The sequence below is a fragment of the Alexandromys fortis genome, unplaced genomic scaffold (assembly GCF_014885135.2).
Source record: "Alexandromys fortis isolate MF-2015 unplaced genomic scaffold, M_Fortis_MF-2015_v1.1 scaffold_70, whole genome shotgun sequence".
Lineage (NCBI taxonomy): Eukaryota > Metazoa > Chordata > Mammalia > Rodentia > Cricetidae > Alexandromys > Alexandromys fortis.
Window position 1 is genome coordinate 3,041,925 of NW_026067955.1, and position 23,175 is coordinate 3,065,099.

Genomic DNA, 23,175 nt, shown 5'->3' on the forward strand with positions numbered 1-23,175 from the left:
TGGCCACAGGAGGTTCCTCCATCCTGTCTATTACAGAACAGAGAGGGAGTGACCACCTCGATGGGCCGGGAGCACCCACCCAGGGAACAGTGGCAGGGTTACACACTCTGTTCTTGCTAACAACACTCACAAATCAATATTGTGTAGTCCCTGGACAGGGTGGGAAAGAATCTCCTACACACGTCATTCTGGATTGCAAATCACACAGGGACAGTTTTCATCTGAGCTATCTGGGCTCCGCACCAATTCATAAGTGGGAGAAAAGTTGGAAAATAGTCCATTTGGGTCTCAGGTTCCTTTGTCAATGCTGAGACACCATGCTTATCTCTATAATGCCTTGGACAAAATCTTATTAAAATGATTTTGACCTTTTGGCAGAATTATCTCTAGCTCTCTGACTCTGTTAAGACACAGTCTTCAGGCATCTCGTTTCCCCTCACAAACCTAAAACAGAAGCCAGCTCAGTCCGTCTTCAGGCCGCACTCTCTGCTCATGTGGTCTGAGCACAACACAACGTGTGCAGTAAGAGCTCATGCATCAATTCTCCAGTCAGCAGGTGGAACCACAGTGAAACCATCAAGGCTTTGAGCATAAAGAACTCCTGCCCCTACCCTACCCCCTGTGCACCCACAAGGAACCAAAGACCTAAATCCTAGTCCCCAAAGCCACTAGGCCAGTGCTCCTATGAAAAAGACAGAAGCAGCTGTCGAAGCCTTTTGTGTTTGTTTGTGTGTATGGATGTGTTTGTGTATCTTTATGTGTGCACGTGTGCTAATTATCAAACTTGCAGAGCTCATACCCTCAGCTCCACAACTCTCTCCCTCTCTCTCTGTGTGTGTGTGTGTATTCACACGTACGAATGTCAGGGGGTAACCTGGGGTATTGTTCTACCTTGTTTCAGATAGGCTTTCTTTGTTGTTTTCTGCTGTGTAGGCCAGGCTAGCTAGTTTGGGAGTCTCTGGAACTTTTTATGTTTGTTTGTTTTTTGAGACAAGGTTTCTCTGTAGCTTTGAAGCCTGTCCTGGAACTATCTCTCGTAGACCAGGCTGGCCTTGAACTGAGGGGTGCTGAGGTGGATTATACTCATGCTACATAGCCAACTTTACTTGGCTATTAGGATTTGAACTCAGGTCTTCATGTGGAACCATCTTCCCAGCCCAGATTCAAGTCTCTTGAGAGAAAACAACAACAAACTGCCAAATTAATGTCCGGGGTGAATCACACAGTCTTCCAGGTTTTAGAAAACTCTGGGGGTGGGAGACAACAGAGTAAGATGCCCTCATCCTGTATAGGGAGCAGCCCATAATTATGTAGAACATGGGTGGTCCTATTGAAGGGACAAAGCCAACTCCATTTTGGCCCCAAGGTAGATATCCGTGAAGTGGGAAATCCCCTAGACTGCAGCCCAGCTGCTCAAGGTGGATATCAGCAAAGTGCAAAGTCCCCTAGACTGGAGCCAATCAGAGAGTCACCGTACCCTTTATGGCCATGACTGTAGATTTGTGGGGTTTTGCCTTTTAAACCCTGACTAAAAAAGGTGGGGCACCTCCCCTAGCCCCCACTGTGAGACAAGGTGCCCACCACAGTTTGTACCGCATGATTAAACCTTAGTTTTGCATTTCGGTGAGTCTGTGTCTCTGGTGGTCTTCTTGGGGTCTCCGTGACCTGGGCACAACACTATAACATGGATGTTTCCTGCAAGGGGGACCTCAGGTCTCCTCGAAAGAGTCAGAGTCAGTTTCCAGTCCCAGGAGCCTGACAGCCACACAGGGATTTCTCACCTATCCTGACTGGAGTCCCCGCGGAAAGGACCCTGCATCTGTGTTACAGTCTAGACGTGATGTGGACCCCTTCACACGTCACCCTTTGTATAAAACTGCAGCTGTGTTCTGCTTTGAGCCTCGTCACTGAAACTCTGCCTTTCTCCTCAGCCCTATAGTCCTATCTCCCTTTCGCTTGGAGAGAGGCTACAGTATGTGGGCTTCTTTATTACAACAGGTAATAAAGATGGCATTGTTAGGCTAGGGGTTTTCCTTGGTGGTCCTAGCTGACTGGGTTAGGACACTGGATGAACTTGAAATTCAATTTTTCATCAGGAAAATACGAAAGGAGAAGATGAAGATAAAGGCTGACGAGGGAAACCTAAGCCCCCAGATATGTTGTTTCCCCCTGAAATCTTTAGAGTTGAGGATGGCACTCACATCAGCCACCTATAAAGTTAATTTATCAACTTCCAGACCCTGAAGTATATGGGCATGTTCTCTGATTGTGCTTCCCAGCACAGGGAAAGCTCAGCTCAGCAGGTCCGTGTTGCTCAAATGCTATGGATTTTGCTGTGGTTGTTGTTTTGTTTTTAACTGCCTGTCTTTGTTGAGTAGCTTCCAGGACACAACCTTGGAGCATGGCAACACTCTGCCCAGAGGGACACTAGCCTTTCTCCCCCATTCCCTCTGCCTTGCTGAAAACCCTTACATTACATTCCTAAAGCTAACCCCCAAGGTCTATTCCTTATTTGGCTACTTCTGTCTCCTGAGGCTGACTACCAAAGTCCAGCTATCAAAGTATTAAAGTCCAGCAACCATAGCCCCCTTTGGTTCACCTAATTAACATGCCCAATTAAAATACATCACTGCATCCTAGCCCATTCTACCACGCACCTTCCCTTTCTCTCTTCTTAAAAATCACACCTGCAAGGTCTTTGCTGCTATTTCTCTGCCTGAGTCAGAAAGCAGCCATGTTAACTTTTCTACCCTGCTTAATAAAGGATCTCTGTGAAAACAGGTGTTTGGGTGTGGTTTGTGCCTAATCTGGGGTCCAGGAGGAAGTCCCCACTGTGCGGGGAGGGTGTGTGTGTCTCCTTCATTGCCTGGGTGTTTTCTATGCATCATAACCATGAAGGCCCTGGTGTGACGGTGAATGTTTCTGTGTGCTCGATGCCCTGGTTTTCTGGTTCAGTGTGGCCTCTGGGGTGCTAGAGTGAGGCCTGTGGAATGCTTGGAAGCATCTGCACACCAAAGCGTGGGTGAACATCCCCGGCAGGCAGTATTCCACACCAACTGTCACATGCCATTGCTGGGGGATTCTGGGTGGCTCTGCTGGAAGGGGTCACCTGAAGGCCGGTCTCTCCTGGAGTTGGCCCACGTGCCCACTTGCTCAAATCTGTGTTCCTTCACTATGACCAACAGGGTGTGAGCACAGATTTCCCGAATTTGTATGGGTCTGCGGCTCATCTTGGGAACCTCTAACACTGTAAGCAGATGCGCAAGCCATCTCGCAGGTGGTTTATGTGCTGAGGGGTGCCCCCATTGGCTGGGCCCTCCCTTACCTTCCTTACTTGGGTTTTCTGCCCAGGCTTACCTTTCCCACAGGTGGCGGAGCATTCTGTTGTCCCCAGCTGCTTCCAGTTGTAGTCCCGGCTTCTCCTGGGGGGCTGCGGTGCTGGTGGCACCAAGTTGTCTGGTCGGTGGGCAGGGAATCTGTCAGGATGCCTGACGGGGAAAGTCTGCGTGTGTGAGGATGCCGAAGTCAGTACCTCAGGGGCCTCGGCATGTGAGTCTTCCTTCTCCTGGTTCTTGTCCCGGTCGTCTCTGTCCTCCAGGCGTCTGTCTTCTGCTTCCAACTGCCCATTGAACGGTTCTCCTGGGAGAGGCAGACAGTACAGGGATGAGCTTCCTTAGGACATGGAGTTGAAAAGGCAAGGGAACGATGGAGAGGGCCATTTCAGACAGAGACATCTGAAAGCCCGGGCAGGGCCCGAGGCTTTGTATTGTCCGAGCACCAAGGACCCGGACAGGCACCACACAATGTCCTTGGAGCAGACCACATCTGAGGTGAGATTGAAGGTCGGCTTCCAATCTCATCCTTTCAATCTCTCCTCCTATGAGCGCCTCAGTGGAGTGAGGGCAGAGAGACGGTGGGGGTGTCCTGGTGGTGCTTTAGCCCATCCTAGATCCAGAGCCTTTCTTTATGCCTGTGTACATGTGTATAGCCTTTCTGGCTGGGTTTAGCTGACTAATTAAAAACAATGATATTGGATATGTAGATAAATGCCCAAATTATCTGCAGACAGACTGTATTTGAACAGGAAAGGGCAGGGCAGAATTCATTGCACTGTTAAGCGAGAGTCCCTCTGGGAGGAAAACGGAGTTGAAGGCTGATGCTTTTCCTTTGTTTTGCTTTAATTTGTTATCATTACTTTTTTCTCTTTGTGTATGTATGTGTACATATGTATACATGTGTTTACATGTATGTAAACGCACAAGGGTAGGAGTGCATGTGCACACGCATGTGGAGGCCTGAGGTTAAAATCAAGAGTCTTCCTTGATTGCTCTCTGCCGTATTCAGGGCAAGGTCTCTCAGCGGAACCCAGAGCTCACTTTTGGAACCAATCTAGCCGGTCTGTCTGCTCTGGTGATTCTGTCCCCGCCTTCTGAGTGCTGGGACTGCAGGTGGGTTGCCATGGCCACCTGGCAATTAAGTTGGTTCTGGAGATCTGAACTCTGGTCCTTCCCTTACTGTGTTTAAGCCCTGATGCTCTTTTTAGAACAGTGTTAGGTGGGTAGAAGGCACGGAGTACCAAGGCCTGAGGTAGTCTCAGGGGTCCTTACACAGGACAGAAGCGGGTGCCTGAGAATCAGATGAGATGGAACAGTGGACAGAGCCCAGTGGGAGTGAGACCTGAAGGGGGTACTGTGTTGACTTTGGAGGTGGAGGAAGGAATCACAGGCCACAGAGGCTGAGGCTTCTAGAAGCTGAAACTGGAGACCTCTGGCCTTCAGCACTGTAAGACAACTACCTGCATCTTATTCTAAGATCCTGGCTAGAAGGTCACTGCTCCAGCAGCAAGAGCAGCCAATGTAATCATCCCAGTCGTGGGATCGGGATGTCGAACTCTGGCTTAGGATCCAGTGAAAGGAATATCCTATCAGGGAGACACATATGTGAAGCATGTTCTGATTCCAAGTCCACTAACCTGAAACATGTGTCCACGGGGTTTCTCTGCATTGTTCAGGACACAGAGGATAAAGACGTGTGTGTGTGTGTGTGTGTGTGTGTGTGTGTGTGTGTGAGAGAGAGAGAGAGAGAGAGAGAGAGAGAGAGAGAGCGTTAAGAGAAAGTGACTTGATGGCGAAGCAAGGACTTTACCTGGTCTTCTGTGGGGTGGCACCTGCGGGCTGATGGCATTGTTCCCCATGATCACGTATTCGTAGTGGACTCCTGGGTTGGGCTGCTGGTGTATCATCTGAGAACACAAAAATCAAAGTCACCACAGTCCCCACACACCCCAATTTCCTGCTGGCTTGGGTCTCAATAACGGAAGTGGTACCGCAGCTAAATGTGTAATCTCTTATCTAGTTACAGTAGTAACCCCACGGCATGTTAGATAAAGTCACTTCCAGTGGCTTCCTGGGGGCTGTGTTCGAAGAATCCAAGACTTCGTGTGTTCATGAATCAGAAGAAAAGTGGGTGAACGGTCAAGATTTTATCAAGATAAAAGTTAAGGTTTTATAAAGCCCAAATAGGGCAGGGTCTCCAGTAGGAGAATCTGTAGCTGGCAGCCATCCTCAGCCAGGGCTTGGATCTGTGGCCTCTAACTGTCCCAAGATGTCTACACTGCAGAGGAGCCCGACTGAGCACCAGGTGATGACACAGAGTCAGGCAGACGAAGACCAGCTTTCCTGGCCATGACCCTAGAACATCAAGGGTCCTTTAACGTCCTCTAGGCCAGGGAGGCTGGCTGGCTCAATGTCTGCCCCAGTCCTCAGTCTTCTCTACTGCCTGAGTCTCAACTCACCTTCACACATAGGAAAGCCCAGAACTATAATGAAATGGAATGGAAAATCAAAACCCAGACCAAACAAACAAGTAAGCAAACAAACACATATCAATAACAACAACCCCCCCCCCCAAAAAACCCAACCAACCAAACAAACAAAAAAGCAAAACACAAAAAAAACCCATATATAAAAACATGTAAGTCTACCTCAGTCATATTCTTTGAGGAAACATTGATAAAAACAAACAATAAAAAATAAAAGTAAGTAGGATGGCCAGCATGGAGGCTGCATGGGCTGCAGAGGTCTGGAGCAGAGGCATAAGGTAAGTGAGGAAGGCCAACAGAATTAATCCCTGCTTACCAGGCCTTCCTGCATTCACAGCTGTTATGGTAGAGGGCAGGGTGATGGGTAGATCGGAGCAATAGCACTAAAATCTACACCAGAAGTGGGAGCCAAGCAAGGGGACACCGTCTTGTTGCTATTTCTACTCTGTAGAGTGGCTCTGGTGACCAGTTGTGCAGCCCAGAGACAGTCGCTGGACTCCTACTTTTAATTTCTTCATCGGGACGAGAGAGGAGACTAATGACTGATATTGATGTCGGTTACCCTGCAATTAGCCCCGCAATTAGCCCCGAGTCATGCCTGCACTGGAGCCCTGGAGATCTCTCTCCTGCTACCACCTCTTGCCTTCTCCCGACTAGGGAACAGGCTCCCCCCGTCACTCACCCAGAGGCAGGCAGATGTGAGAGACACTGGGCTCCTCACACAAGCCAAGACCATCTCATTGGCATTACAGAAATATGGCGCTGAGCACTGGACACTTGAGGGACACAGCTGTGTGACCGCCCATCCTCGCCGTCTACCCCAGCCCCTTCGATCCCCTCAGCACATACTGCTTCTCCTTCTGCCCTCTCCCGTGCCTCTTCTGTGTGAGGAAACACTCTGGATTTGGCCACGGAAGTCCTTATGCTGTTTATGGGGTTATTGTTGGCCACCTTTCCCTGACCACCCACAGGAGGCTTCGCTGGCAGAGCCTTCACCTCTGATACCATTCAATTTTACCCAGAGCCAACCAACCAAGTGGATGGCTCACAAACCCCCCAAGTTAACTAAAACAAGGCATCTTTTGTAACGTTTAGCCTTCTACCCCTGCAGAGGAACAGCCCAGAACCGTGGAGATGAAGAAGCAATCCCAGTGGTTACTGTTTCTAAAACCTGACAGGCAAACGGTAGAGACCAGCATGGCCCTGGGAAGAGTAGGCATTAGTGTAGTTATTTTAAGCTTTTGTTTCTTGTCACCTTTAAGTTCCTCATCTTTTCAGAAGACAGGATTCTAGTGGCTTCATGTGTGTGTGCTCACATGTGTATGTGTGCGTGTGGCGATCAGAGGTCAACCTTGACCTTTGGGTGTCATGACCTTGGGTGTCACGACTCAGGAGCTGCTTGAGACAGGGTTTCTACTGCGACCTGTGGCTCACCTATTAGGCAAGACTGGCTGGCCAGCTAGCCCCATTGATCTTTCTGTCTCTGCCTCCACAGTTCTGGGATGACAGGCATGTGTCACCACAGCCATCTTTTATATGGGTGCTGAGGCTGGAACTCAGTTTCTCATGCTTGCAAGACAGGGATTTTATAGACAGAGGGAGATCCCCAGGCCCCTCTAGTAGTTTCTTTTTAAAAGACCATTAGAGACAACGCCTGGGCAATTTAATATTAACACTCTGGCTTCAAGCAAAGTGATCACAGGCTGTCTATGTGAAGCGGGGCCCTGTGGTGCAGCCGCAGCCCCGTGTGTGTGTGTGTGTGTGTGTGTGTGTGTGTGTGTGAAGCGGGGCACTGTGGTGCAGTTGCAGCCCCGTGTGTGTGAAGCGGGGCACTGAGGTGCAGCTGCAGCCGCAGCCGCAGCCCCGGCTATGTGAAACGGGGCACTGTAGTGCAGCTGAAGCGTCACTGTTTCATCCAGGGGCACGGGGAGTGGTCCTTCTCCATTTGCCTTGATGGGGTTGAGAAGGCTGGGCCTGGAGTGGGTCGCTTTGCCCTCAGAATTTTCTTTCTCTTGCCATAAAAGAGAACACGCCAAATTAGCGCTGAGAGGAAAGAGCCTGGAGGAACTCCAGGGCTCATGAAACATGGTATTTGTTCGCCTCTGATTTGGTTCAACAAGTAAAATTGGTTTTACTGGGTCCATAAACTCCAAGGGTAATAAAGCACCTGGTAGACTTTATGGTTTCTGTGAGTCTTGTACATTCAGGGGTAAATGTCAGAGACCAACGCCAAGCACTGAAAGGGGTCCCTCAAACAGGCCTCACTCAAGGGATTTTATCGAGCCCAGGCAAAGACGTGTTGTTTATTTGTTCAGTGTGTTTCTTGGACGCCATAGGATCCCAAATCCAGAGAGCACCCACAAAACACTCAAACTCACATAGACATCCAGGATCTCATTGGTGGGACCTTCAGCCAAAAAGGACTCCCCAGCAGTGCTGGAGATCTCATTGGGTCGCTTGTAGGTGAACATCGTCCCTCCGCCCTCATACTTCCCCGGGCGATCAATTGCCCAGTTCCCGTTGATGATGGAGCGGCCAGAGCGGCTTCGCAAGGCTGTGGAGACAAATCAGACAGTTTCTCTGGTGAGCTCAGGGTGTGCCCAAGAATGCAACCTGAGCACCTAAGCCGCTCATCTAACGGCCTAAGGCATGCGTAGGGCTTGTGAGCATCATCTTGGGCTTGATTGCAACCTCAGCTCAACCAATCCCTTCCACGTGGACCTGGACCAAAACGAGGGATGGGTGGGCGTGGCTGGGAGCAAAGGCTGAGAACAGAGGGTGGAGAGCATGAGGGGAGAATTAGACACGAGGGAGGGAGACTACCTTATGTAACCGTGTCATTCCCGATGTGAGGGCCGTGCACTCCAGACCACGCGCTGATTCTGGCCCATGGATGGGCTTGGTTTGGCTTGTGTAGTGTTTTTTTCTTTTTCTTTGTTTTGTTTGAATATAATGAAGCCTAAATTTAAGAACTGGGATTTCACATTAAAAAAAAAATGAGAGGGCTGGAGAGATGGCTCAGAGGTTAAGAGCATTGCCTGCTCTTCCAAAGGTCCTGAGTTCAATTCCCAGCAACCACATGGTGGCTCACAACCATCTGTAATGGGGTCTGGTGCCCTCTTCTGGCCTGCAGGCACACACAGACAGAATATTGTATACATAATAAATAAATAAATAAATAAATAAATAAATAAATAAATAAAAAATGAGAGTCCTGGCTTTTCTTGTGAAATAGGAAGGCGTATTAACACTGGCCCTGGATTCTCTCAGGGGTAGGCAACAGTGCTCATAGGGACGCCTCGTTCTACAGGGGATTGCAAGCTCTGATCAGTCTCTGTCCCCGCTCATTGTCCATCATTCCTCAACGGTAGGGCCTTTGTTGTTTTTAACTAAATCTCAATGGGTCGATTTTCTAATAAAGACTCAGGAGCCAGATACTGGGGTGAAAACCTGTTAGCTCAGAGAGGCAGCGAAAGCACCCCGCTGCTTCATCCTCCTCTGATGTCCCAGAAAGAGAGCTTTTTTCCTATACCATCAAAACCAAAAAACGTCTGCAACTAGATGTCCCTCCCTTCTACTTCCTGTGCACCTCTCTATTCATCTTCCTGATTCTCTCTTATTCTCTATGATTTTTTTTTCCCAGTCAGTTGGTAGTTTGCTCTGTTTCTTGACCTATGGTTGACTTTATTTAATCCTGTTCACAACATTCCAGCAGAATTCTCTTGGGTTAAAGGTGTGGGCTAGGACTGAGGCACGCCGCAACTAGGAACAGGTTTTTCACTAAATAACACAATCTCGGGGTTCACAGTGTGATCAAGTATCCTGCAACATTTCTCCCCCTTTCTGTGTAAATAGAAAGGGGAGATTTTGAACTCTAATACAGTAAGACTATTTACAACAATACAGCTATTTGTGCCAAGCTTCCCACAATGTCCAGCTTGGTTGTGCTTGACTTGGCAGGTCTTAGCATGAAGCATTTTTGAGTTCAAAGTTCTGTGAAATGTTCATGCCAGTCTCATAGGAACTCAGCAATTTAAATGTCCTGAGCAGTGTGTCATCCGAGGCTATCTTTGGGTGGTATTTGTCAGTTCAGTGGCAATCCTAGCTAGGTAGAATACAGCAGTCAAACCAAAGACGCCCACGATTGGAGTGGAGCACTGGGTGGTTGTCCAGCGGGAAGGGGCAGCTGCTCAGGCAAGATGGTGGAATCGGTGCTGGTATTAGTCTGGGGTTTCAGGCCAGTCAGCTGGAGGGGGTGGGAGATACCACTTGGCCAACTTGCTCTTTTTCTTGGGACATTTTCTCTTGATGATCTGTCCCATTTCTTTGGATGTTTCACTTGTACAGTGGTCTCTGGTTGGATGCTTTTATTTTCATGGAAAGATAAAAGCAAAACCCTGCCCCAACCCTAACTTTGGGGGGAGTTCCTTCTTTGGCAGGTTATATCTTTCCTAGGGCAAAATTGTTTTTGGCAACAGAAGTATAATCTTTCAATTAAAAATTTTTTGAAAATTTGAAACTAAATATACCTTGGTATATGTGGATAAATAAACCTATTGATAGGTTTTCTGTCCCCTAATAGGTTTCTCTGCTGATACAGTAAGCCAGATCAAGATGAAATGAAAAAGTATAGCAGCAGATTTATTTGAGCAAAGCAACTCCCAGGCGGGTTTTCCAGTCCCAGTGATCGAGGCTGGAGAAGTCACACACCCAAACTCAAGCAGGGAGATTACATAGGGTTGTAGGCGAGGGTGATGATATGTTTGCCACAAGCTAGGTTTGTGCCCAAGTATGGTCAAAAGCTGAATACTTTGGGCGGGCTGGCAGCTTCAGGGTGGAAGCTTCACTAGCTGCCAAGAATGTGGAGCCAGGCTTTCTGGTGCCTTTCCCTTGTTCAGGGACTCTCTGAGTGGGTGGAGATTGGAGACAGAGACAGGAATGGGGCTTTCTGGATCAAGCGGGAGTGAGCTGGAGGATCCAACCATTCACACACACACACACACACAATTGCACAATTGTATTTATTTTTATGTCATAAAAGGACATTTACTTTGAATTTTAGTCTGTCTTTTGTAAAGAGCTTTTAAATTTAAATCACTGTAATTCTCATGTGTCTGCCTCTGCCTCCCAAGATTAAAGGTGTGTGCCACCACCCGGCTATGGATCCCTTATAGTGGTTATTCTTATAGGGTTACACTGGTTTAATTTGGTTCTCCATTTCCCATTATTTTTTAGTGGTAGGGGGTAAACTTTCAAGTATTTTGGTTGTGTAATCTATCATTCTTGCTGATTTATTCTGAATCCATCTCCTGGCAGATTTTTAATACTCTAGTCTTAATTAAACATGATGCTAATTTATCTACTATTTCATTATTTTCAGACGCTTTGTCTGTCTTGCCTGTATGAGCTACAGGCTTTGCTAAGCTTTGCGAGGTCATGCCATCTCCCAGGACAGGTCTCTCTGCCATTTATCTGCAGTTAGTGGCTTTACGGTTCCACCACTGCACACACCGTGGACAGGAGAAGATGGAGACTTTCCTGCCGCTTCCCTAGCCGTTTGTCTTACTGCCAAAAGTGCCGCACTGATTTCGTGGTTCTCTCCTCAGTACTGGCTGTGCCATCCCCTGGTCTATAGGCTGCCACTTTCCATTCGTTTTGGTGCCATCAGTGGTTGATGAATCACTCCCCCCAAAAGAGGCACCTACTAAACTGTGGGGGGCAACAGAATAGTCAATAGGTACCCCCTGGGGGGGAAGGGGGAGTGTAATCTGGAGGTTCACAGTGTGATCAAATATCCCGCAACAGAGGCTGAGTCTCATTGATGAACACAGATCTTTTATGACAGTTATAGTATTTGCCTTTCTCTTTGTAAGATAGCATTTTCCTTATAATTCCGACTGTATGCTTACCAACAGTGGCAAAGCCAAGAGGGCCACATGATTTTCTGGTCTTCCAGGTCATGTCTGTTCTTTTTTTTATTCCCTTCCTGACTTCTCTAGGCTTTTTTTCATGCATATTTATGTGCTGTATGTTTATATGTGTGTATATGTGTGCATGTGTATGTGTGTGTGGGTGTGTAAGCCTGGAGTTTGATGTCAGGGGTCCTTCTTAATCATTCTCAGTCTTAGCCACTGAGGCAGGGGCCTCTCAACTACGCCTTGGGTATGGCTAGCACGGCTGCCTTGCTCTGGGGCTCCCATATTCGCAGAGAGCTTTCACTGCAGATGGGCTTCCATTCACCCCCAGAATTTCCCCGCGTCCTGGAGAGCTGAACTCTGGTCCTCATGCCTGTATGGGAAGTGCCTTAAATGCTGGGCCACCTTCCCAGCCTCTGTGGCTTTTCCTGTGGGCTGTGATGGAGACTTCTGTACCTGCTGTCGGATGTAATGCTCACCATGTTGCTAAGCAGCTCTTGCTAGCCTCACTTTTCAGACACTGGTTGTTGTGGTTTGAACGTGAAGTGTCTACCACAGACCAGTGTACTGAATACTTGGACCCAGAAGGCGGGACTGTTTGGGAGGGCGGTGGAACCTTTAGGAGATGGAGCCTTTAGGAGGTGGAGCCTTGCTGGAGGAAGTGTGTTACTCTGGGTGGGCCCTGAGGGCTTCTAGTGGAGCCCTACTTCCTGTTTATCTTTGCTTCCTGATTATAGCTACAGTGTAACCTGCTGCTGCCTCACTCTGTCACCATGACAACCCTGCCACTGCCAGGCAAAAGAAAACCTTTATGTCTTAAGTAACAACACACTTCTTCAGGGACATGAAGTGACTTAAGTTCGTGAGGACTTGGGATAACAGCTAAGGTAGGAGAGAAGACGGGCAAGCAAGGTCTTAGACTATAGGGAGGGTAGGACGGGGTTTTTAGAAGCATTTGGCACCTTGAAACCTTCATGACAATGGAGGACTAGGCTTAAAGAGGTCCCCATTTGTATCTATGCTGCCAAACTGACTTCTGGTATTTATGTTTAAACTCAAAGATTAGTGTTGCTCTCAGCCTTGGCTACAGAAACCTGTTTCTGCAGTAGACAGCCATGCAGAGACTCACAGCCGGTCAAAGGGCCAAGAACGAGTGACTGTTGAGTGTTCAGCCCTGAATGAGGCATTGGCGTCAATCCCCAAGGCCCAGGCAACATCCTGGGAGAGGAGGCAGAAAGAATGTAAGAGCCAGTGGATGGGGAGGAGCACTGAGAAATGTTCTCTTCCGGACATGACGGGGCTGTGGCACTCAGGTGCCCACTGCAGCTATGGTTGCCTAGACAACACCAAGCCAACAAGGACAGCGAATATTCCAGCAGGCAGCGCTAACCGGGCTCAGTAGGTGACAGCAGTGACAGAGGAGGGCACAGAGGTGGGAGGGGACACATTGAGGACAGTCTAGGGAGAGTGGCCAGGGGGTACCACAGAGGGCATCATGGAGATTTAGGATACATGTATGGGACTGTCAAAGGATAAATAAAAGGGTATTCTAAAAAATTAATACAGATGTTAAAGAAAAGAACATCTCCGTTTTAAACGCCACAACCATAGCTGGGGTCTCCATCTCTTTGTGCTGTCTCTTTACAGGACAAATCAATTTCTCGAGGGAGGGGGACTTGGTTGGGGGAGGGGGAGGGAAATGGGAGGCGGCGGTGGGGAAGAGACAGAAATCTTTAATACATAAATAAATTAAAAAAAAACTCCATGATGGGAAACTTAGCTATAAACAGTTAGACAGGAACTGGCTAGTCACACCCCTCTAATTATCCACCACCCAGTTTCAATAAGGGTCACACTCATGGTCTATCTTATTGCATTCTGAAAAACAGAGATTCCATTTATTCTTAGCATAAAGATTCTTTTGTTCTTAAAACTATTTTAGGCAGTGTTTCTGTAGCTGGCTTTCCCAGAGACTAAGCCTTCTTGCTGGGAGCTTCATGAAGGGACAGAAGAGTCACCATACTTAGGCACCTCCCGAGCCAGCCCTACACTCAAACCTGACCCAAATACCAGGGCAGAAACGGAGGGAAAGTATACTGAGCATCTTAGACATTTATTCATGGAGGCAGACAATGGAGACAGCTCAGCTGGGAGAATGCCTACATGGCAGACAAGAAGCCCTAAGTTCTCCAACACTGAATAAAGCTGTGTGTGGGTAGCTCACCCTGCTATGTCAGTACTTGGAGCAGAGGCAAGAGGATCAGAATTTCAAAGTCATCCTTGGTTGCCTGGTGAATTTGAATCCTGAGACTCTGTCTAAAAAAGGGGGTAGGGGTGGGGCTGGAGAGATGGCTCAGTAGTTAAGAACACTTGATGTTCTGGCAGAGGACCAGGGTTCAATTTCCAGCACCCTCATGGTGACTCACAACCCTCTACATCTCCAGTTCCAGGACATGCGATTCCCTCTTTTGTCCTCTGCAGGCACCCGTCTTGCACAGGGCGCACAGACATCCATGCAGGCAAAATACCCATAAGCATAAAATGAAAATGCATACTGTTTTTTAAAGAAAAGAAGCACATTTGGGGCTGGAGAGATGGCTCAGCAGTTAACGGGGTCTGCCTGCTGCTCTTCCAGAGGTGGCTCTGTCATGCCCAGCACTCACGCTGGGTGGCTCATAACCACGTGTAACTCTAGCTCCCTCTTCTGGTCTCCGTGGGCAACTACCACCTGAAGAGCATGTGAAAACATGCTAAAAAGAAAAAAATGAAAACAAACACAGCTCATTTCTCTGAATGGTCCAGACACAGTTTTCTTTAGCGTCTGTCCCCAACAGTCCATTGAAAGGAACTCAAGTGCCTGCCACGACTTCCATGTTGCTAGGTCTGTTTCTGGACTAACTCACCCTCTTCACAACCTCTCCACAATGCTATCCCTTCACCCAGAAATATCCCCTTCACCTCTGAATCTCCCCCTCCCAAGACAGGGTTTCTCGCTGTAGCTCTGGTTTGTCCTGGAACTTACTCTGTAGGCCAGGCTGGCCTTGAGTTCAGAGATCTGCCTGATGGCCTCTGCCTCCCGAGTGCTGGGGTTAAAGGTGTGTGCACTCAGCAACAACCAATTCTTACTGGTGCCTTATTCTCAGTCCAGCCCGTTTCTTCCCTCACGTGCTCTACGAGACACAGAGCCTTCCTGCAAGGCCTCTGTGCATTTGTCTCCCACTAGGCTCCAGAAAGGCCAAGATGCTGATGATGCTTCACGGAACAGCTCGAGGGTGCAGCACACTGCTAACCACACAGACATTTGCCGAATGGAAGAATACTATATTGGATTAACATTAAAAAAAATCAATATTACCAATACCGTCAGGTACAAAGTAAACAAGCACCCACAATGCAGCGGATGAGATTTTTAACTCGGCTCTGCCACACAGGAGGGCAATTTGATCTCACTGTTAAAACCCTGTGTGTACTCTGGCTAGAGAATTCTACATCTGGAAAAGTACCTGAGCAATCCATTTCTGGAAGTATACAGAAGTGTTTGTGATGCTGACGCCCCCTAAGTACACAAGCTATCTCAGCATTTCTCAGCGAGACTGCCTAAGTAAATTATAGTGCCTGTAGCCACGCAACGGAGGCTCCAATTCCCTAAAGTGAATGACAGGAGTCGGTGTAGGGAAGAACTCTATGACACATTTAAAAAATGTGTGTATGCATGTGTGTGCATGCATGCGTATGCATGTAGGCATTTGTGTGGGCTACAGTGTACGCGCAGAGGTCAGAGAACAACCTGGGCTGTCAGGTCCTGCCTTCCACTTGGTGTCCTAGAGGATCACCACCGTATTTGCCAGGCTCTCTGACCCACGGGCATCTAGGACTTCTCATGTCCCCACCTCTCATCTCACTGTAGGAACACTGGGGTTACAGATGTGCTACCACATCTGGCTTATGTAGATTCTGGGGATCATGCCAGCGAGACAAGTGCTTTGCTCACTGAGCCATGCTCCAGTCCATTGATTTCAAAATGATATTTAGAACACAGTCGGGTGGTGGTGTGGCGCACGCCTTTAATCCCAGCACTCGGGAGACTGAGGCCAGCCTGGTCTAGTGAGCAAGTTCCAGGATAGCCAAGACTGTTTCACAGAGAAACCCTGTTTCTATAAACAAAAGAAACAAAAGTCAACCCAGAAATGAAGATCTTTGTGAGCTATCTGATTGAGCGTGATTTTCAATGAGGCTTACAGGTATATATGTACATCAATGCACACAAAACTATTGAGAGCATCTTCCCAAGGTCAAGGTCAAGTGCTGGCCATTTAATGACACCATCTGTGTTAGCTTGACACCAGCCCACAAGGCTGTCAGCTAAAGTTTAAAGCCCAGGTCATCAGACAGCAACACACACACACACACACACACACACACACACGCAGTCTCCCACTCCAAGTACATCTTTTAATTAGAGTAGACATAGGAACAGGTGCCTATACTAATTCCGCATTTCTTCTAAGCAATTTTCCCAAAGGTCACTCAATACTAGTGATTTGAGTACCTTTTTAAATTACAATTTGGACTTCTCACAGGGCAGAGAACCCTGACTGCTCTTAGGACTGGAGAAGGGGGGGGAGGGGAGGTAAATGGGAAGAGGGGAGGAGGTGGAAATTTTTAATAAATAAAAAGAAGATGAAAAAAGAATGTAAATGGAAACCTATAGGTATGAAAGATTTAAAATAAATTAAGCAAGCAGTAAAAAAAAAATTACAACTTGGATCCTCTGCAAGAGCAGTGCATGCTCTTAACTGCTGAGTCATCCCCTGCAGCCCCATATCCAGCTTTAATGTGGGTTTGTGGATCAGAATTCAGGTCCTCGTGCTTGTGAGGCAGATGCCTTACCCACTGAGCCATCTTCCCAGTCCTGCCCTACATTCTCTACAGCCCACTCTCTGCTTAACACTGAACTCAGGAAATACGGTGAGGGATGTGCAGGCAGGTGGACAGATCAGCTTCTCACAGTCTCTGAAATGCTGTCAAACAGAAATCTTTCTAGGACTTGTATCTGATTCATCCGCAGAGCCGTGAAGGGCTAGGCCCACGGAAGCGCCAATGATTCCCTTTGCTGTAAGACTCCAGTCATTTGCCATGAGCAGTGAAGATGACTGATTTGGCTTCTTTCCAACTTGGCAGAAATTGGAAACAAATTTATCTGAGGTAGGGGCAGGACTGGAGACTGAATAGCTGAACTCTACTCAACTACATCTAAACCAAACTGGTTCCAAAGGTCACAGCAGAGGATCAGTTCTTCCCTGATGACATGCTGGTTGCTGCAGCAATGGGAACGGACCATGAAATAATGTGACATTGGAGTCTCACAAAATCCCGGCAAATAAACACGCAGTGGGACACACTCGGGCATGACATTGCAGGACGAAGGGTCTTGGAGGCCGTGTAAGCACAGCTCTCTTTTTCTCAGAACCCAGAGGTGATAGGTGCTAAAGAGACAATGGCAGCTTAGGGGAGGCAGAGGAGCCCAATTCCCAGAGCACAGCCCCTGCACAGCCCCAGAACAGGAAGAAGTGGCACTTGGCAAGGAGAGCACGCGGGCTGCCTCCCAGCACAGCAGGCAGGGTAGATTGGACTCTAGAGGTTACAGTGACGGCTTCTTGGATAGGGACCCTTCCTTCCAGTTACTGTTCACGCCAGTTACCTGACCTCACTAAGCCAAGCCTGCCAGTTGGCTTGGCTGAAGCAGCCCCGAGTTGCCTCCTTACTGACCACAGCATTAAGGACGAACATTACACGTTGATTCAAGAGTTACTTCGACTTTCATAGATATGGATTCAATGTTTTACAACTGTAGAGTCTTAGTGCCCTCCAAAATTCTCTTGGGTTACCATCAGGCAGTAAAATCCTTTCCAGCCCTTCTTGCGGGCCGCTGCTTGCATTCTCTGTTTACCCGGCACACAATCAAGCTTTATGCTTTTCTTTACAATCAATGTACCTTTGATTTCTTTTTCTTTCTGCCAGATCTTCCACTACAGAGTGAGCTGGAGCAGTGAGCGGTTTGCTCCTGACGGACCAGAGATGTTACACTCAGCAGTAGCTTCCTTTCCATGCTTGTTTTGCAGAGATCTTTAAAAACAGTGAAGGAAGTCCAGTCCTTTATTGTTTGCTTTTGTTCTTCTTTTTTAAACCAGGAAAGAGCGTTGAGTGGTGTGTGTGTGTGTGAGTATGTGTGTGCATGTGTGAGTGTGTGTGTGCGTGCACACACGTGCGTGCAGGTATGCAGGAAGAGGCCAAGAGAGGACCCTGGGTGTCCCACTCTATCACTCTCTGTCCCTTGAAACAGGTTCTCTCAATGAACCCGGAGCTAGGCTGACAGCCAGCAAGCTTCAGCCATTCTCCTGTCTCCATCTCCCAGAGTGATGGAGTTACAAGTGTGTGCATGGCCATGCCCAGCTTTTTACATGGGTGCTAAGGATTTGAACTCAAGTCTTTACACTGGCATAGTGACTGCACTTACCTACAGAGTCATCCCTGCAGCCCAGATGTTGAATATTTAAAATGTTTCTTTTATCTATTAAGACGGTTTTTTTTCCCTGCATCAGTCTGTTAACATAATGAATTACAGTAACTGAACTCTTATTATTGATATTTTTGTGGGCTGGGGATTGAACTCACAGCCTTGTGCATGTTAGGCAAGTGATCTACAAGTAATTAAATTAAAATAAAGACCTTTATTTATTTATGATGAATGTGCACACACTCAGGTGAGTGTATGCCATAGTGCGTAAGTGGAGGTTAGAGGACAACTTAGGAGAGCTCTATCTCTCCTTTCTCCATGTGGGTTCTGAGGATTTGAACTCAGATATTCGTGCTTGCTAACACGTCCCCTCTGAGTCATTTCCTCAACTCTAAGGAATTGAAATTTGAAATGGACACATAAATACTCTAGGTATTTATAGGATACTATGTAATGTTTCAATACACATACATTGTATAATGTTCAAGTCAGGGTAAGGTATCCATTTAAATACTTTTGATTTTTTTGTGCTGGAACATATGGCATTATTATCTGCAGTCAGTTACTGTGCACTAGTCTCTCAGAAACCCTTTCTTCCACATAACTAACTGTAACCTGGTATCCAAAGACCAATCTTTTGCAATTCCTCAAGGAAGTAAATTTTCAGCATTGAACCAGCCTTGCATTCCTGGACTAAATCTTGTTGGGTTGAGATGTACTGGCCTTTTATCTTTGATCTATTCCGTTTTTTTAAAAATATTTTAAGGATTTTTTTCTTTCTAGTTTTTACACCATGTTGACAAGGCTCATGTTTCTGAGCACTGGGTTCCAGCTGGTGGGGCGGTTTCAGGAGCCGTAGGATGCAGCCTTGCTGGAGGAAGTACCCTCCTGGGGGTGGAGGGTGGACTTTTCCAAAGCCTTGCCCTGCTTTCAGCTTGCTCTCTGCTTCATGGTTGAAGATGTGATTTCTCGGCTTCCCATTTCTGCCATTCCTATGGAACTGAAAGCTAAAATAAACCCTCTCTTCCTTTAGTTATATCTGGTCACAGTGTTTAATAAAAGCAACAGGAACGCAAATGATAAATACAAGCTGTGTGTGTGTGTGTGCGCGCGCGCGCGTTTGTGTGTGTGTGAACATATGCCACGTATGTGTAGTTGGTTACTCTCATCTTTTAGCTCATCAGAGGCCAAAAGATCCCCTGGAGTTATAGGTGGTTGCGAGCCTATATGAGTGCTGGGAAGCAAACTCAGGTCCTCTGGGAGGGCATCAAGGGCTCTTAGTGGCTGAGAATCTCTCTAACACCATTTTGCTCTATTGAGACAAAAGTCACATGCTATAATGCTCTATAATGCTAACATTCTACCTCATTTTTAAAGTGTACAGTTCACAGACATACATACATGCAGGCAAAACACTTACACAGATAAACTAAACCAAAATATAAATAAATAAATAAATAAATAAATAAATAAATAAATAAATAAATAAGTGTACAGGTCATTGAGTTACTTTGCAGAGCTGCACCATTAACATGAATGCACAACTGTCGTCATTCTGCAAAGCAGTCTCTTACTCAGCAGTGCTCCAGCTTTGCGTCTCCACCCCTAGGTAGCTGCTATCTGTGCTATAGGCATTTCCTATAAACAACTGCGTGGTTTTTATCACTGACTTCTTTCATGTTTTCAAGGGTCATCCACATTATATTATACATCAGTACTTTATTACTTAAACTTTTTCATTTTAGTGTGTGTGTGTGTGTGTGTGTGTGTGTGTGCATGCAGGTCAGAGAAGAATCTGTGAGAACTAGTTGCTTCCTTCTCCCATGTTGGACCTGGTGACTGAATTCAAACATCGGGCTAGGAGGTGAGCATCTTGGCCACCGAGCCATCTCATCTACCCTGTGAAGGCTGCATTTTTAATTGCCTTATTATTCAGAAGTTTGTTGCTTCATTTCCATGTATTGTTCAGCTCTAAATGCTTGAGAAGCTTTCAGTTTCCTGTTACTGATTTTCATTTAAATTCTATTGTTTGGAAAAAAAAACTGCTTATATGGTTGCAATTATAGTAAATTTGTTAAAGTCTGCTCTATAGCCCAGGGCACGGTTTATCTTGGTGGTTGCTTCACAGGCACCGAAAAAGAACATATTTCTACTGCTGTTGCACAGGGACTGGAACAGGGCAGCTTAGCCATTTTTTTTTTTAAATCAAGTATACTTGTGGATAGTCCTGTTTCTCTATTCAACACACTCTGGTTTTTATTTGTTTGTTTGTCTCTCCCCGCCACCCAAGACATTGTCTTAACCATGTAGCCCTAGCTTGGAGCTTACTATGTAAACCAGACTGGATGGACTTGAACTCAGAGGGATCCCCTGCTTCTGTCTCTGAGTGCTGGGATTAATGGTGTGGGTTACCACTGCCAGGCTTTGCCCTTTGAAGTTTAATCTGTGTGTACCATTTATCTAGAGTGGGCTTCTAGTAGGCAGCACATTGGGTTTTCTCTTTCTGTCTCTTCTGATGACACGGCTCTTTACCTGTGGGTGCTAGACAATGTGTATTGATGACAACCATTGGTCAGCTGTAAGGCTATTATTTTATTAGTGTTCTTATCTCCTCTGCTTTTTATTTCCCTGTCCCCTCTTTTCCTTCTTTGAGATTTGAATTTTTTAATTCTATATAATTTACCTCCTGAATTTTTGGATATAATTTTTTTTAACTATCATCTGGAGATTATAACACTCAAACCTAGTTTTTCACAGTCTACTGGTACATCTCCTTTGGATATCAGTATGGCAATTTCTCAGAAAATTAAAAAACAACCTTCTTCAAGACCCAGCAATACCACTTTTGGGTATCTATCCAAAAGATTCTCAATCGTACCACAAGGACATGTGCTCGACTATGTTTATAGCAGTGTTATCATAGCCAGAATCTGGAAACAACCTAAATGCCCCTCTACCAAAGAATGGAAAAGGAAAATGTGGTATATTTACACAGTGGAGTACTACACAGCAGAAAAATAATGACATCTTGAAATTTGCAGGCAAATGGATGGAGGTAGAAAACATATTGAGTGAGGTAACCCAGACCCAGAAAGACAATTATCATATGTACTCACTCATAAGTAGTTTTAAAATATAAAGTGAAGAAAACCAGCCTACAAATCACAGTCCCAGAGAACTCAGACAACAATGCAGACACTAAGAGAGACATACAAAGATCTAATCTACATGGAAAGTAGAGAAAGACAAGATCTCCCGAGTAAATTGGGAGCATGGGGACCATGGGAGAGGGTTGAAAGGGAGGGGAAAGGAAAGTAGGGGAGCACAGGAAAATGTATAGCTTAATAAAATCAATAAAAAAGAAAACAACAACAACAACAGAAAAGACGACAATGGAGAGGTGACTATGACCTGACTGTAACTCCCCAGAACACGTGTCAAAAGGAAAAGACAGCCAGGCATGGTGAGGTGCACTTGTAACCCCAGTACTGGGAAAGCAGAGGAGGCAGATGCCTGGAGTTCACTGGCCAGAGCCTAGTTTTATTAATTAATGGTTTCCAGGTCAACAAGAGATCCTGTATTTACAAAAACAAGGCAAACAGCACTTGAGAAATGTCATTTAGGTTGTTCTCCACATACAGGTATACACACATGTACACCTACACACTCTCCCACATATACATGCGCAAGCATATGCACACACACACACACACACACACACACACCAGCAGAGGAAAATCCATGCATATGATGGATAGGGGTATATGGGAAATCTCTGCCCCTTCTAATTGTTTTTTTGCTGCAAACCTAAAACTGTGGTGAATGAACAGTCTAGTACAAATCTGAAGCCAGAGCGCCAACTTAAGCACACTGGTCTCTTATTTACATTACATGTGCCGTACATATTACAATATGCACACAGAAGTCCTTCCAGTGTTACACTTTTTCCTTTCAGTGTTTTATAGAACTTAGGAGGACTTTGGCATTGGCTCTCACAATGATCCACACGTCAGGTAAGAGCATAGAATTCCATTTCACGTTTGTGCATATGTCGAGACACTCACAACATAGCTCAGGCAGGCTTTGAACTCACAGCTCTCCTGCCTCGGCCTCCTGAGTGCTGGTTTTATAGAGAGATGCAATAACATGGTCTGACAAGAATCTCATTTTGGAGAGCAGGGTGACATGCCCAACGACTTGTTTGCATCTACACAGCAGGCGAAGAGCAGAACCAAGAATCAACCTTCTGTCTTTGCTTCTGATTTTTTCCTCCCATAGCTGACTATGGGAGGTGCAGAGTCCTGTGCGGGCTATGGCTTTGGTGCGGAGTCCGTGAGACACGGACGGTGGTGAGACACAGCAGTGTAAAATAGACTCCTCAGGAGCACGCTTGGGGCAAAGACCTGCTCTGCACACCGGAGCTCGACGCAAGGGAACGCTCAGTTTACGGATCGAGATCACGGAGATTTTCAAGCAAAGGGCCTTGCAGTTTCTGTCTGCAACACAGTGAGCTGAAAGGGCAGCTCTTAGGTCTTCATGTGGCATCAACTGGCAGAGACTGACTTAGGTCGAGTTTCTAAGGCACTGGGTCAGCCACAAGCCAGCTGACACCACTTACGTTCCCAGCTAACAAGCAGCTCAGGTCTGCAGTCATTTACCCTGGCGCTCCTCTGTTTGGGATTGGCTATTTCAGGTCACCAAAATAATCAAGATTCCCACAATAAGCAGCTGAGTACAGTGTTCAACTCTGCGAGAACTCCATTTTCTTCCTCGGTGGTTTTCAAAGCTGCATTCCTCAGGGTTTGTGATTTTCATTCTGTTTCCAGAGTTCCATGCAGTGTCCTTACAGGTCATCACGGAGAAGAGCTGAAGTGGAGTGGGGGTGGGGTGGGATGGGATGGCGTTTCTATTTCTTTGTTTTA

The 23,175-nt window shown here is 46.7% G+C and overlaps 1 protein-coding gene across 1 annotated transcript in view; it reads right to left on the reverse strand.

The window, feature by feature from the left end:
* The window catches only part of Thsd4 (thrombospondin type 1 domain containing 4), a 572,599-nt gene that overhangs the window by 23,178 nt on the left and 526,246 nt on the right, over window positions 1-23,175 (reverse strand). The window contains exons 9-11 of the mRNA XM_050151848.1: window positions 8,200-8,375; window positions 5,146-5,242; window positions 3,358-3,639 (exon numbers count right to left, since the gene is read on the reverse strand). Of these exons, the coding sequence (XP_050007805.1) occupies window positions 3,358-3,639; window positions 5,146-5,242; window positions 8,200-8,375 (555 nt within the window). The remainder of the gene's footprint in view (window positions 1-3,357; window positions 3,640-5,145; window positions 5,243-8,199; window positions 8,376-23,175) is intronic.